Source organism: Tachyglossus aculeatus, chromosome 21 (genome assembly GCF_015852505.1).
Source record: "Tachyglossus aculeatus isolate mTacAcu1 chromosome 21, mTacAcu1.pri, whole genome shotgun sequence".
NCBI classification, from domain to species: domain Eukaryota; kingdom Metazoa; phylum Chordata; class Mammalia; order Monotremata; family Tachyglossidae; genus Tachyglossus; species Tachyglossus aculeatus.
This window is the reverse complement of record NC_052086.1, coordinates 69,916,319-69,932,313: the sequence shown is the minus strand read 5'-3', so window position 1 is coordinate 69,932,313 and position 15,995 is coordinate 69,916,319. Positions and strand designations below refer to the sequence as shown.

Here is a 15,995-nt window from a genome sequence, read left to right as displayed (position 1 = left end):
GTCAAGAACAGTGCTTAATCTGATAATCTTGTGTCTGTCCCAGCGCTTAGCTTGTGTGTGGCACAGGGCAGAAATACCATCATTGATATTACATCTTTTCTTTGATGTCCAGCTAGCCTTCTTGCAGTAGAAAAGCCACTGATTCTCCTCCCTCCAGAGTTCTCTCTCACTTGGTTTTATGGAGGGGGAAAAAAACATGAAGTTCAGCTCCCTTTCTCCAGCTTTAAGGAAATGCATAATTCAAACCAAGCACAGTGATGGCCTGCATGGGCCCCATTTTAATTTTTTTAATTGGCACAGCCTCATGGCACCGAAATCTGAGTGCAAAGTATTTCATTTCTTTTCCTGGTTCAGTAGGCCAGTGAGTGATAGAGCAGATTCTTTGTGGGCTACGTGACTCCCTACCAGATCCAGATGTTTGTTCCAAGCTCCCCGTCCTTGGAGCACTGGGGAGATTTTCTTTCTTCCCTCCTTTGTGTTTCTCAGTTTGAGTGCCATCTGCAAAATAATAATAATTGTGTCATTTATTAAGCGCTTACTATGTGCCAAGCCTAATACTAATCGCTGAGGTGGATACAAACAAATCAGGTTTGGCACAGTCCCTGTCCCATGTGGGAATCACAGTCTCAATCTCCATTTTATAGATGAGGTAACTGAGACACAGAGAAATGAATTTACTTGTCCAAGGTCACATGGAAGACAAGTACCGAAGCCGGGACTAGAACCCAGGTCCTTCTGATTCCCAGGCCCGTGCTCTGTCCATAAGGATATATATATGTTGATGGCCTGAAGGTGGGGTGAATGTCAAGTGTTTAAAGGATATAGATATAAGTGCATAGGTGACACAGAAGGGAGTAGGGGAAATGCAGACTTAATCGGGGAAGGCCTTTTGAGGGGATGTGATTTTAATAAGGCTTTGTAGGTGAGGAGAGTGGTGGTCGGATGAGGAGAGGGAGGGGGTTCCGGGCCAGATGGAAGATGTAGAAAGTGGTTGGAAAGGAGATGAATGAAGTTGAGGTACAGTGAGTAGGGTGGCATTAAAGAAGTGAAGTGATTGTGCTGGTTTGTAGTAAGAAATCAGTGAGGTATATAGGAAGGGGTGAGCTGATTGAGTACTTTCTAGCCGATGGTTAGGTTTTTCTGTTTGATGCGGAGGTGGATGGGTTGCCCATCCACTGGAGGTCTTGAGGAGTTGGGAGACTCATTGTCTACAGTGATGGGAAAGGCACTGGGAGGGCAGGGTTTGGGTGCGAGGAAGAGGAATACTGTTTTGGACATTTTAAATTTGAGGTGTTGGCAAGATATTCAAGTAGAGATGTCCTAAAGGCAGAAGAAAATACGTGAATGCAAAGAAGGAGAGTTCAGGGCTGGAGATGCAAGTTCTCAAAGGGAATGTGGTGTAGATGGAGAATAGACAGAGACCCAGAACTGAGCCTCGAGGGACTCCCTCATTTGGTGGTTGGAAGGAAGAGGAGGAGTCTGTGAAAGAGACTGAGAAGGGTCAGCCAGAGTTAGGCGGAGAATCAAGAGAGGACTGTATCAGTGAAGCCAAAGTTAATATTTCCAGAAATGTCTAAAGCAGCTGAGTGTCTGAGAGGGATTAGGATGGAGTAGTGGTCATTGGATGTGGCAAGAAGAAAGCCAGTGGTGACCTTGGAGAGGGCAGTTTCTGTGGAGTGAAGTAGGTGAAAGCCTTCCAATTCCCCCTCCCAAAGGAAGGGACAAAGAGCTAGAGAATGAACCTGGTTTGCACTGGGAGGAAGGAAAAGATGAGCGGCATCTTTTTTCAACAAAGATTGTTTTCATTCCATGTGTTTAACCACTTTTTTTTTCTCTCTTCCTCCCTCCTTAGGAGCCACCACCCAGTCCCTTCACTGGCCTGGAGAGACAGGTCAGTACCTGTTATTGATTTCTTTCCCTCCATGCTTGATGGTCTTGCGGGGGTGGGGGGTGGGCAGTCTTGGCTGGCCTCGTGGTGGCCCAGGTGAATTGATACCTTCTCTGTCTTGTTCCGGAAGCCCAAGGGGCTTATCTCTGCCTCACAGGGCAGAGCACCCCTGGGCATACAAGGGTTCGGGGGGTGTCTCCTCCCCAGCTGCCAGGGCATGGTGTATGTTAGGCCCTGGTTGCTACCAGATTTAAATGACGAAAGAGAGCTGCTCCTTGATGGGTTCCCTCCCACCCCCCACATCCTTGCCATAGTTCTCAGGGTAGAGTGACTATTGAGAAGCAGCCCTGGACTCGGGGTCTGAGAGGCTGGACAGATGGCCCAGCAGAGGCTGAGGGGCCAGAATAAAGATGACCAGGTTGGAAACTGGCCACACAGCACTATCCAGAATTCCTAAGGGCATCCTGACAGCTGTCCTGCCCAAAGCTATGACAGACTTACAGTGGCAGCAGAGGACTGTGGGCAGGGACCATTTATTTTATTTAGTTTATTGCTATATTGCACTCTCCAAAGCACTTAGTACAGTGTTCTGCACACAGTAAGCACTCAATGAACGCAATTGAATGAATTCAATGAATGAATGCCTGCACTGGCCTTCAATATTCCCCTCCCGGCTTGTATGAGGTTGGCAGCAGCTGGCATGACTCTCATGCCTCGTTCAGTGGTATTTATTGAGTGTCCACTATGTGCAGAGACCTGTACTAATCAGTCAGAGCAGGAAGTCCATTCCGGTTTTTGTTTTTGTACTGGAAGCCTGTTTCGGTGAATTCCAGTTTATTTCGACCACTGCCGGGTACCCCGTGAATTTAGAGAAAAGTGTCTACCTGGGGGAATCTCAGGTTGCAAGAAGGAAAGGGTGAGAAGACTGGACGTAGTGTTAATAAGATGTAGTAATGACTAACAGCATGGCCAGGTGGAAAGAGCACAGACTTGGGAGCCAAGAGACCTGGGTCTAACCCCTGCTCTACCACCTGCCCGTTGTGTAATCTGGAGCAATTTATGTAACCTTTTTGGTTCTCAGTTTTCTCATCTGTAAAATGGAATTCAATATCTATCTTGCCTCCCCCTTAAACTGCGAGCCCAATGTGGGACAGGGACTGGGTCCAATGTGATTATCTTGTGTCTCTCTCAGCTCTGAGTACAGTGCTTGGCACTTAGTAAGTTCTTCATAAATACCACAACTAATATTTTGTAGTATTTATTGAGCACCCATTTGGTTCAGTGCACTGTACTGGGTGCTTTGGAAATACCAAATACAGAAGTGACCCATTCCCTGCCATAGTGGACCCTACACTCTAATGGGGGAGACAAACATAAACATATCTACAACTGGAGCTGTGAAAAGAGAGCACACATGTATATGTGAGAGAGCGCTAATGAGGTTGCAAATGAGTTCGTAACTAAACTGTGAGCTCTTTGTGGGCAGGGATTGTCACTCTTTGTTGCAGTATTGTACATTCCCAAGCGCTTAATACAGTGCTCTGCTTACAGTAAACACTCAATAAATATGACTGAATGAACTGAATGGAGCTGGCTGAGGAATCACTTGGGGAGAGCTTGTTAGAGGACTTGGACTTTGTGGTGGGGAGGAAAGGAACTGGAGAAGCAGCATGGCCTAGAGAAGCAGTGTGGTCTAGTAGCTAAAACACAGACCTGGGAGTAAGAAGTATGTGGGTTCTAATTCTGGCTCTGCCCTTGTCCGCTGTGTGACCTTGAATAAGTAGCTTCATATCTCTGTGCCTCCTTTTCCTCATCTGTAAAATGGGGATTAAGACAGAGAGCTCCATGTGGGGTATGGACTGCGTCCAACCTGATTAGCTTGTATCTACTCCTGTGCTTAGTACATAGTAAGTGCTTAACAAACACCATCAAAAACGAGCTACAAAAGACTAGCATTAAGATTTCTTCACATCCAGCTTGCTGATAACCTGGGAAAAAGGATAGACCACCCACCTCTAGACTGTAAACTCATGGTGGGCAAGGAATGTGTTTACCAACTCTTTTGTAGTGTAATAATAATAATGATATTTGTTAAGCACTTACTATGTTCCAAGCACTGTTTTAAGCCCTGGGGTAGATACGTAATCAGGTTGTCCCATGTGGGGCTCACAGTCTTAATCCCCATTTTACAGATGAGGGAACAGAGGCACCGAGAAGTGAAGTGGCTTGCCCAAGGTCACACAGCAGATGAGCGGTGGAGCAGGGATTAGAACCCATGACCTGACTCCCAAGCTTGTGCTTTTTCCATTAAGCCATGTTGCTTGTACTCTCCCAGGCACTTAGTACAGAGTTCTGCATACAGTTAAATGCTCAATAAATACCATTGATCGATTGATTGAAAGACTTGGATATTGTAAGGATCAGTTTGTCTAAATTCCACCTGGGAGGTGTCTGGGAAAATGACACATGAATCAGTGAGGCACAGATTCCTGTACAGCGGATAATGGGATAGAGCTGCCTTCTGGCAACAGCTCATCCTTGGTCTATCACGGCGGGCCGGTGGCTCACTCCTGGCCTCTTACCTTGACCCGGTGATGGGCAGTTAGGCAGTTGGCGTTTTCTGCAGCGGCAAAGAGCCTGGCTTGTAGTTAATATGAAAGTTAAATGCATGGATTTCCTAGAAGAGAAGTTCTTGGTAGACCCTGGTACAGAATTCCAGGGAGCTTTTGTTCTGGTGCAACAACAGAATCCTGCGTGACCGTTTCTCCCCACTTCCTGCGATCGGTGGATATCAATGCTGGTGCAAAAATGTGCTTTTTGTGGTCTTTTTATTACTCTGCTGGCACTTGAGTTTAAACTGCCAGCAGAGGCCTGGAGCAAGGGACTGTGATTGTTCATTCATTCATTCATTCAATCGTATTTATTGAGCACTTATTGTGTGCAGAGCACTGTACTAAGCGCTTGGGAAGTACAAGTTGGCAACATATAGAGATGGTCCCTATGCAACAACAGGCTCACAGTCTAGAAGGGGGAGACAGATGACAAAACAAAACATGTGGACAGGTGTCAAGTCATCAGAACAAATAGAATTAAAGCTAAATGCACATCAGTAAGAAAATAAATAGAATAGTAAATATGTACAAGTAAAATAAATAGAGTAATAAATCTGTACAAACATATATACAGGTGCAGTGGGGAGGAGAAGGAGAGGAAAAAGGGGGCTCAGTCTGTGAAGGCCTCTTGGAGGAGGTGAGCTCTCAGTAGGGCTTTGAAGGGAGGAAGAGAGCTAGCTTGGCGGATGTGCACAGAGAGGGCATTCCAGGCCGGGGGAGGACGAGGGCCGGAGGTCGACGGCGGGACAAGCGAGAACGAGGTACAGTGAGGAGATTAGCGGCAGAGGAGCGGAGGGTGCGGGCTGGGCTGGAGAAGGAGAGAAGGGAGGTGAGGTAGGAGGGGGGTGAGGGGATAGACAGCCTTGAAGCCGAGGGTGAGGAGTTTTTGCCTGATGCTTAGGTTGACCACCAGCCACTGGAGATTTTTGAGGAGGGGAGTAACATGCCCAGAGCTTTTCTGTACAAAGATAGTCTGGGCAGCAGAGTGAAGTATAGACTGAAGTGGGGAGAGACAGGAGGATGGGAGATCAGAGAGGAGGCTGATGGAGTAATCCAGTCAGGACAGGATGAGAGATTGAAACAGCAAGGTAGCGGTTTGGATGGAGAGGAAAAGGCGGATCTTGGAGATGTTGCGGAGGTGAGACCAGCAGATTGTTGCCCTGAGTTCAGTGGTATTGACTCCAGGTGGCAGATTCATTCATTCATTCAATCAATCGTATTTATTGAGCGCTTACTGTGTGTAGAGCACTGTACTAAGCACTTGGGAAGTACAAGTTGGCAACATATAGAGACGGTCCCTATCCAACAGCGGGCTCACAGTCTAGAAGGGGGAAGGTTGACACAGTCTAGATGTAGCCTGTGTCAACCAAGCCCAGCACTACCGGGAGTGGAAGTAGAGTATTCTCACCTCCCAGGATTAGAGACACTGCAGTCTAGGCAGCAGGGCTAGGGGTGGCAGGCTGCACTCTTCTCAGATCGGTCTCAGATAGGACTCACCCTGCCTCTGTTCTTGCTGATCAGATGTTAACACTCCTCCTCCCCTCACCGCTTCCCGTGGAATCGGTAAGGGAAATGGTCACATCAGGTGAAAACACTCTGAACAGTATCAGCCTTTTGTTTTTTCTGTCGGATCATTTCTGGAGGGAACCAGGAGATGGAGGGTGCCAGCCTCAGAGCAGTGACTTGGCAGTTGTAAAGCTGCCCTTGCTCTTGGTGGTTCTGGTGGAATTTCAGTTCCATGCATCACTGGCTTCTCCCAGGCTCTCTGTTCCCTGCTGCTTCTCAGCCACCAGCCTGGAGGACCGAGTGGGCCAGGGAGAATGGCAGATCTAGCAGTAATAATAATAATAACAATAATAACATTTATAAAGTGCTTACTATGTGTAAAGCACTGTTCTAAGTGCTGGGGAGGTTACAAGGTGATCAGCTTGTCCCACGGGGCGCTAACAGTCTTAATCCCCATTTTACAGATGAGGTAACTGAGGCACAGAGAAGTGAAGTGACTTGCCCAAAGTCACACAGCTGACAATTGGTGGAGCCGGGATTTGAACCCCTGACCTCTGACTCCAAAGCCCGAGCTCTTTCCACTGAGCCATGCTGCTTCTCCAATAATGACGGCATTTATTAAATGCTTACTATGTGCAAAGCACTGTTCTAAGCATTGGGGAGGTTACAAGGTGATCAGCTTGTCCCACAGGGCGCTCACAGTCTTAATCCCCATTTTACAGATGAGGTAACTGAGGCACAGAGAAGTGAAGTGACTTGCCCAAAGTCACACAGCTGACAATTGGTAGAGCTGGGATTTGAACCCCTGACCTCTGACTCCAAAGCCCGAGCTCTTTCCACTGAGCCACGCTGCTTCTCCAATAATGATGGCATTTATTAAGTGCTTACTATGTGCAAAGCACTGTTCTAAGCATTGGGGAAGTTACAAGGTGATCAGGTTGTCCCACGGGGGGGCTCACAGTCTTAATCCCCACTTTACAGATGAGGTAACTGAGGCACAGAGAAGTGAAGTGACTTGCCCAAAGTCACACAGCTGACAATTGGCAGAGCTGGGATTTGAAATTCAGGTTGATGGGATGAGGAACCCTGTGGCATGGGTAAGTCCAAGCGCTGCCCTTGGGAGAAGAGACTATTTCTCTGCTCTTTGGGGAGCTGCTTCCTGAAAGCCAGGTGACCTGGAGATGAAACCTGAATTTTTAAATTTGGAATTTAATGACCAGTTGGGTGGAAACACATCATGCAGTGTCTACAAACCTGTGCAGTCAGGAGTCCTTCCTAATCATAATAATAATATTAATAAAATAACAATAATAATGAAACAATACATTATAATTAAGTGATTACTATGTGCTAAGTACCAGGATGATCAATAAATCAATGGAAGCAACTTGGCTTATTGGAAAAAGCACTGGCCTAGGAGTGAGAGGATCTGGTCTCTGCCACTTGCCTGCCATATGACCTTGGATAAGTCACTTAACTTCTCCATGCCTGTTAACTGTAAAATGAGGATTGTTTTTCCTGCTACTTAAACTGTGAGCCCCCAGTGGGACAGGAAGTGTGCCTCACCTGATTAACCTGTATCTACCCCTGTGCTTCAATCAGCGCCTGACACATAGTAAGCGCTTAGCAAATTCCATAAAAAATGGTACTTATTGAGTACTTACCTGGAGCAAAGTACCGTACTAAGTGCTTGGGAGAGTACAGTTAGCAAATAGACATATCCCTGCCTTCAAGGAGCTTAGAATCTAGCTGGGGAGGCAGGCTTTCATTAGAGGTAGTCTAATAATATGGGTATAAGAGCTGTGGGGATGGGGTAAGTAATAATAATAATGATGGTATTTGTTAAGTGCTTACTATTCATTCATTCATTCAATCATATTGTGCGCTTACTGTGTGCAGAGCACTGTACTAAGTGCTTGGGAAGTCCAAGTTGGCAACATGTAGAGACGGTCCCTACCCAACAGTGGGCTCACAGTCTAGAAGGGGGAGACAGAGAACAAAACAAAACATACTAACAAAATAAAACAAATAGAATAAATATGTACAAATAAAATAGAGTAATAAATATGTACAAACATATATACATATATACAGGTGCTGTGGGGAGGGGAAGGAGGTATGGCGGGGGGATGGAGAGGAGAAGGAGGGGGAGAGGAAGGAGGCGGCTCAGTTTGGGAAGGTCTCAGTGGAAAGAGCATGGGCTTTGGAGTCTGAGGCCACAGGTTCAAATCCCGGCTCCGCCAATTGTCAGCTGTGTGACTTCGGGCCAGTCACTTAACTTCTCTGTGCCTCAGTTCCCTCATCTGTAAAATGGGGATTGACTGTGAGCCCCCTGTGGGACAACCTAATCACCTTGTATCCTCCCCAGCTCTTAGAACAGTGCTTTGCATATAGTAAGTGCTTAATAAATGCCATTATTATTATTATTAATTATTATTATTATCAGTAGATGCCAGAATCAGATCTGACTCGCCTCACCAGAAGTCAAGAAGAGTCCCATTTGCTAAGAGCTATTGGTTTCTCTCAGCCTGTTTCTAAAGGCCCACAGGGCTAGGAGTTGCTGGCAGACCTTAGGAAGCAGCACCTGAGCAGGTTTTGCCACAGTTAATAAAGTTATTTCCATTTTCCGCATCTTAAGTACTCTTCACATCTGAAATAGCATATTTCTGACTCGGTGTCACCTTGGAATAAGTCGTTAGAATTTTCCCATTAGCATTGTTCCCCTGAAACATATGCCATCCGGAATCCAATGAGACAAGTATATTTTAATCATCCGTTTGTCTTGCAAATCGGGTTAACAGAGCAGACAGCGATTCCAAAGCAAAAGAATCTGGGGTGGTCTTCTGAGAGGCGAGGTTCCGCTTCTTCAGGGGCTGGGACAGTCAATGTCAGGGATGACATTTCAGCCAAAGGGGTGTCGATAATGGCCGGTCTGTTCCGTGGCACTATCGGCTTATCAGAGCACCCATTCTGAGGGTATTCTGGGAACATCATATCCTCAGGAAGTGAGGCAAGGTGCCGCAGGCTCGAAATGTGGAAACACTGAGAGCACGTTGGGGTTCTTCATTTTGTAAAAATGGAAGCATTCCCTCTGTGGGGTTCGGGGATCCTCCCACCCTCGAAGCGGCCACCGTGAATTTGAACTTGCCTTTTAAGCACTACTTCGGTCATGATAATAAGAGCCCAGGTACTGTTTTCAGACTCTGGTTTTGAAAGAGACCCACAGCAATCAATCAATCGTATTTATTGAGCGCTTACTGTGTGCAGAGCACTGTACGAAGCGCTTGGGAAGTACAAGTTGGCAACATATATATCCTCAACAGCAGTGATGAGGACTTTAGCGTCCATAGTACTACAACAGGTCTGACTGGTGAAGTTAGGGAAAAGAGCCTCAGTCAGAGAGGCAGTAAAGGCACGGAGGCCCTCCCCCAACTTGAAAGGTAGCATTTTAGGGAGATGTAATCCAGGCTAAACACTAAAAAGGGAACACCAGGCAGAGCTGATGCTTTTTGGCTGGTGACACCACTGACAGACCCAATACTGTCTGTCATACTGCAGTGACTGCTGGGACTGTGGCCAGAGAACACTGGGAAGGGATGAAAGGAACCAGCCAATCTTAGGGAGCCCATCAGGCAGTTTCCCTATTTATTTTGTGAGTTGGTTAGTAGTAATAACAATAATAATAATTGTGGTATTTGTTAAGCGCACTATGTGCCAGACACACTACCAAGTGCTGGGTTGAATAGAAGCAGATTGGGTTGGACACAGTCCCTGTCACCCATGGCGCTCACAGTCTCAATCCCCATTTTGCAGATGAGATAATTGAGGCACAGAGAGGTGAAGCGACTTGTCCAAGGTCACACAGCAGACAAGTGGCAGCTGGGAATAGAACCCACAACACTTCTAACTCCCAGGCCCGTGCTGTCCCCTACACTGTGTGGTTTATAAGGGCAGGAAACTTGTGCACCACTCTTATATTGTACCTCTCCCAAGTGCTTAGTGGAGTGTTCTGCACACAGTAAGCACTTAATAAATACGATTGATTGATTACTCAGATGCGAATGGGGCTGAACACTGTAACAAAGAATGGGGTCAGAACAGATGAGAGGCTAGTGGAAAGTTTGGTGCCTGTGGAAGCATCAGTCGCAACATTGGATGAATCCGCTTGCTTTTTGGGGAGGTTGGGGAAGGGGACGTTTGTGGGATTCACAGACTAAACATTTTCTGAAATGCCAGTTGAAGTCTCCCTTGCTGGGATCCCCCCATTGCTGTTAGGATCTGAGACAGTTGGTTGTCTTTTTGTGCAACTCTGCAAAACAAGGCAATAATGCAGCCGTCCTCCACCCCACCTTTTCAGCTTGTGCTGCCCCGATATGTACCCACCTCCAGGTGTGGCATGGGAAGAACCCTCTCAGGTCATGGGTTTTGAGCCCTCGGATTGTCGGGGGAGCTGGGAGCAAGCAACTGCTTCTCAAACTCTCACGCTAAAGGAGTTGGAAAGGTCAGGCATCTGTGAGAGACCTAGGGCCATGAAAACTCTCAGTCAATTGATCAGTCATTTATGGGGCATTTACTGTGTGCAGAGCACTGTACTAATTGCTTGAGAGAGTACAATATAACAGATTTGGTTGACATGGTCCCTGCCCACAAGTAGCTTGCAGACTACAGTTTACACTCGTATCTACCAACTCTGAAACTCTCCCAAGTGCGTAGGATAGTGCACTGCACGGGGTAAGCCCTCAATAAATACCGCTGGGAGCTAAATACCAGCTCCCTTGCTGAAGTAACGTCATCCCCAGAGGGGAAGGAAGAGCTGATCCAATCACTTCCTTTCTGCATTGAGTCGATCTGCAAAGGTGGAGGACCTGAGGAAACCGAGCCAGAGATACCGGATGTCTAACATGAGGGCATCTATGACTGGACATCTAGATATGTCAGGGCTTAGAAAAGTGCTTAGAACAGCGCTTAGAACAGTGCTCAGCGCTTAGAACAGTGCTTTGCACATAGTAAGCGCTTAATAAATGCCATTATTATTATTATATGGGTTAATTGGCTGGGTTGTAACTTTTCTCGTGCTCCCACTCTGAGACAGATGCTGTTGTCAGTAATGTAGCAGTGGCCGCGTCTACTTGGGCTCTGAATTTACCCATCTGTCACTAGCGGAGAGGAGGTGGGGGTGGGAGGAAGTTGTACTTACAAATGGAAACTTGGTCCCGAGATTGTGTCGGGGTGACCTGGGACCACACCCCAACTCTGGCTGGAAGGAAGTGAAAAGCCAGCCGGGAGGGAGCGGTTGCTTGGTGCTGTCTTTTGTGGCTGCAAAACACGATGCTTAAATCTGTGTGGTGTCAGCCGGGTGAGGAGTCAGGGCTGTTTTGGAACATCTTTAGAGACCTAGAAAATGGTGCTTTGGAAGATACAGGCACACATGTGGATTATGTAGCTGTTTATTTAGGCATGTATGCATGTTTCTTTAAGAGTGCTATTTTCTAGGTCTTTATAGGTGTTGCAAAGCAGCACTGCCTCATCAGCACACTGACAGTGCACAGATTTAAGTACCTTTTTATGATTCTATTTTTTTAATACACGGATATGCTTGTGACTATACACATACACTGTCTCAGTATTTAAAGGGCAGACCCTTATGAGTCATGCTGGGAAAAGACCTTGTCAGAGACAATTTCTGGACATAGTCATTGCTTAATAGCCAGGGAACTTAAAGAATTGAAAACAGCTGGATTGGCCTAGGATCTGGGAAGGGGTGGCTGCTCGCCCTGAAGCAGAGGTGGTGACTGGACAGGAGAAGTAACGAGAAGCAGTGTGGCCTAGTGGATGGAGCGTGAGCCTGGAATTCACAGGGACCTGGGTTCTAGTGCCGGCTCCGCCACTGGTATGTTGTATGACTCTGGGCGAGTCATTTTGCTTCTCTGTGCCTCAGTTCCCTTACCTGTAAAATGGGGATTAAGACTGTGAGCCCCGTATGGGACATGGACTTTGTCCAACCTGATTGACTTGTAGGTACCCCAGTGTTTAGTACAGTGCCTGGTACAGAGTAAGTGCTTAACAAATACCATTTAAATAAAAGGAGGGGAGAGGCAGATTCAATCTTCCAGCCTGACAAGGTCTCAGAAAACTGCCAGTATTCATAGCTAGATGACCTCCCAGCCTAAGGAGTTCTGGGGCTCCCTTAATGACAATGGTGATGATGAGACTTTCTATTAAGTCCGTACTAGGTGATAAGCACCGTGGTAGAAACAAGATGATTGGATCAGACACTGTCCCTGTCCCACATGGGGTTCAAAGTTTATGAGGGAGGAAGAACAGGTATTTTACAGGCAAGGAAACACTGAGATTGAAGAACTTTGACTAAGGTCACACAGCAGAGAAGCACCGAGGCCTGGTGGAATTCACTCATTCAATCGTATTTATTGAGCCCTAACTGTGTGCAGAGCACTGTACTAAGCGCTTGGGAAGTACAAGTTGGCAACATATAGAGACCGTCCTTACTCAACAATGGGCTCACATGAGTACAGGCCTGGGAATCAGAGAACCTGGGTTCTAATCCCGGCTCTGGATATCGTTTGCTGTGTCCTTGGGCAAGTCACTTAACTACTCTGTGCCTTAGTTTCCTCAACTGTAAAATAAAGATTCAATACCAAATCTTCCTCCTACTTAGACTGTGAGGACCCAAGCGGGACAGGGACTGTGTATGGCCTAATTAAGTTGCACCTACCCCAGTGCGTACAACAGTGTTTGATACATAGTTAGCACTTAATTAATACCATAAAAATAAAATAAAATTAAAATAAAGTGGAAGAGCCAGAACTAGGACACGGGTCTCCTGACTCCTAGTAGTGTGCTCTTCCCACAGGGCCTCATGACAGACTCCTTGTGGAGAGGAACTTGCTGGGGCATCCCCCTCCGGAGAGCCAATCTTTCTAGAATAGCCCTTCGTTCTGCTTCTCAGCCAGCACCAGAAGTGGCAACTCTCAGAATAGCCCTCTCCTGCACAGGTCCAGGCAATTCACTCTTGCAGAAGCTGGCATTTGCTGAGGGGAGAGTGAGCATTGCCTTGATTACTGTACTAGCCTCCTTGTTGACCTCCCTGCCACCTGTCTTTCCCTACTTCAGTCCATACTTCACTCTGGTGCCTGCGTCATTTTTCTTCAAAAACGTTCAGTCCGTGTTTCCCATCTCTTCAGAAACCTCCAGTGGTTGCTCATCTACCTCTATGTCCTACGGACACTCCTTACCATCAGCTTTAAAGCACTCAATCACCTTGCACCCTCCTCCCCCTCCCCATCCCCCCCACCTTACCTCCTTCCCCTCCCCACAGCACCTGTATATATGTATATATGTTTGTACGGACTTATTACTCCATTTGTACATATTTATTTTATTTTGTTAATATGTTTTGTTTTGTTCTCTGTCTCCCCCTTCTAGACTGTGAGCCCACTGTTGGGTAGGGACTGTCTCTATATGTTGCCAATTTGTACTTCCCAAGTGCTTAGTACAGTGCTCTGCACATAGTAAGCACTCAATAAATACGATTGATTGATTGATTGATTGACTGTCTCTATATGTTGCCAACTTGTACTTCCCAAGTGCTTAGTACAGTGCTCTGCACACAGTAAGCGCTCAATAAATACGATTGAATGAACGAATGAATGAATACCTGACCTAACTGCTTTACTACTACAACCCAGTCCTCAGACTTCGCTTCTCTAATGCCAACCTACTCACTGTACCTCGATCTCATCTATGTCGCCACTGACCTCTCGCCCACAACCTGCCTCTGACCTGGAAAGCCCTCCCTCTTCATCTCCAACAAACAATTATTCTTCCCATCTTCAAAGCCTTACTGAAATCACATCCCCAAGAGGCCTTCCCTGACTAAACCCCGCTTTCCTCTTCTCCCATTCCCTTCTGCATTGCCCTGACTTTCTCCCTCTGTTCATCCCCCTTCCCAACTCCACAGCCCTTACATACATATTAGTAATTTAATTATATTAATGTCTGTTTCACCCTCTAGCCTGTAAACTCACCGTGGGGAGGAAATGTCTCTTACATTGTTGTACTCTCCCAAGCACCTAATACAGTTCTCTGCACATTGTAAGTGCTCAATTGGTTGATTAATTGATTAGGAGAGAGAGTGGGAGTGAACTGCTTCTCAGCATCCCATCTGCTTTTTCTCACCACCTGTCTTGTCGGGACCAGAGTTGTCCATTCCTGGCCCTGACTGGGCAGGGAAACTCAAGTATTAGATGAAGCCTGCTGAAGCCACTGTAGTCCCTGACCCGGGAACTGATCATTGGGTTGCAAGCACAGAAAGGTTCCAGTTCAGGGCTCCCCTCATGCTCACTGTCTCGGGAAAATCAGGCTTTGCTCTGGCATCGTCCCATGAAGCATCCGTTTTGGCTCGGCATTTTCTCATGGAAAGTTTCTGGTGACAGCCCGTGTCCGGCAGGCTCCCTTGATGTCTCAGTGACTCAGATGAGGTTTTTAGGATGCATAGTTCTAAAAATAGCGGCCTGTTTCAGAACCACAGCCATGTGCAATGCTCGATTCCTTTTTTCCTTACAAAGCCGTTACAAACGCCGAGGTCACCGCTGTGTAGTTCTGAAGGAACATACTTTTTCTCCCAAACTTAAGAAACGTTTTGGAGCTGCAGGCCAGGGGCATGTTGCCCCTCCTCTCATTCCTTTCATAAAAACGAAGACATTTGACATTTACCCATTTACTAGGTTTGTAAGCCATCCCTGAAGGTCTGAACCCCAAAGCACAACTCTGTTCCTGAGCAGAAAGGAGCTGCTAGAGATTATCAGTTAGAGGATAGGGAGCAAAATGTGGAGAGACATCAAATCTTCCTCCCTACTAGCTCAACAAAGATGTGGATCAGTCATATGGGTTGAGGACTTACTGTGGGCAGAACACTGCACTAAATCTTGGTAGAGGACAGTATAACAGATGGTAGTCACATTCCCTTCCCACGCTGAGGTTACAATCTAGAACGAGGGACTGACATCGTATAAATGAATTATGGCTATGTACGTACCTCCTGTATTGGTTATTAGTGGATTAAGTGTCTGGTTTTCCTGGGCATGGCTGGAAACTTCCGACCCATCAGATTCCATCCCATGGTTCGCCATGACAAATGGTGCCCCTATTGACTGTAAGCTCACTGTGGGCAGGGAATGTATCTGTTATATTGTACACTCCCAAGCGCTTAGTAAAGTGCTCTGCACACAGTAAGCGCTCAACAAATATGATTGGCCGACTGAAAGGATGGCCAGGGGAGCTTCGGGGAGGAGAAAGGGAAATAACTGGTCAGGAGGAGCACGGGAGAGGGTGGCAGACCTGGATTCCTCCATGGCTGACTCCTGCCCAAGCTCCCCTAGATCACCTGCCTCTCTTACCTCCCCCCGCCCCCATCATTTGTTGAGGTCTTTAACCTGATTAGCTTTGCCCAGGGATGAGACCATTTGATGGAGGATTTCATATGCAGCTCGATAGTGGAGAGGCAAGTACCCTGTTGTGCTACCAGCTGAGGAACATGAATGTTTAACTGGATTTGTGTTGATTTACAAGCTAAAACTTCTGTAATGGCAGATATCTCACATTTAGAATGAATACCATCACATCAAGAGTGTTACTGCAAGGGTGTCTTGTCTTTGAAGACCATTCTCCCTTCAGGCTTGTAACAGGCACTAAGATGGAGGCACTTGAAGCATGAACTGCAACCCTTTAAAAAAATTAAGCAAAGGAATTCATTCATTCAATCATTTATTGAGCGCTTACTGTGTGCAGAGCACTGTACTAAGTGCTTGGGAAGTACAAGTTGGCAATATATAGAGACGGTCCCTACCCAACAACGGGCTCATAGTCTAGAAGAATAGCCATCGAATTAGTGATAATAATAAGAAGAATTGTGGTATTAAGCAATTAGAATGTGTCAGTCTCTGTAATAAGTGCTGGGGTAGATACAAGAT

The 15,995-nt window shown here is 46.6% G+C and overlaps 1 protein-coding gene across 1 annotated transcript in view; it reads left to right on the top strand.

Moving 5' to 3' along the window:
- The first annotated feature begins 1,736 nt into the window (after window positions 1–1,736).
- Window positions 1,737–15,995, top strand: part of XYLT1 (xylosyltransferase 1) — a 253,247-nt gene continuing 238,988 nt past the window's right edge. Inside the window, exons 1-2 of the mRNA XM_038762807.1 lie at window positions 1,737–1,745; window positions 1,853–1,891. Coding sequence (XP_038618735.1) covers window positions 1,737–1,745; window positions 1,853–1,891 — 48 coding nt within the window. The remainder of the gene's footprint in view (window positions 1,746–1,852; window positions 1,892–15,995) is intronic.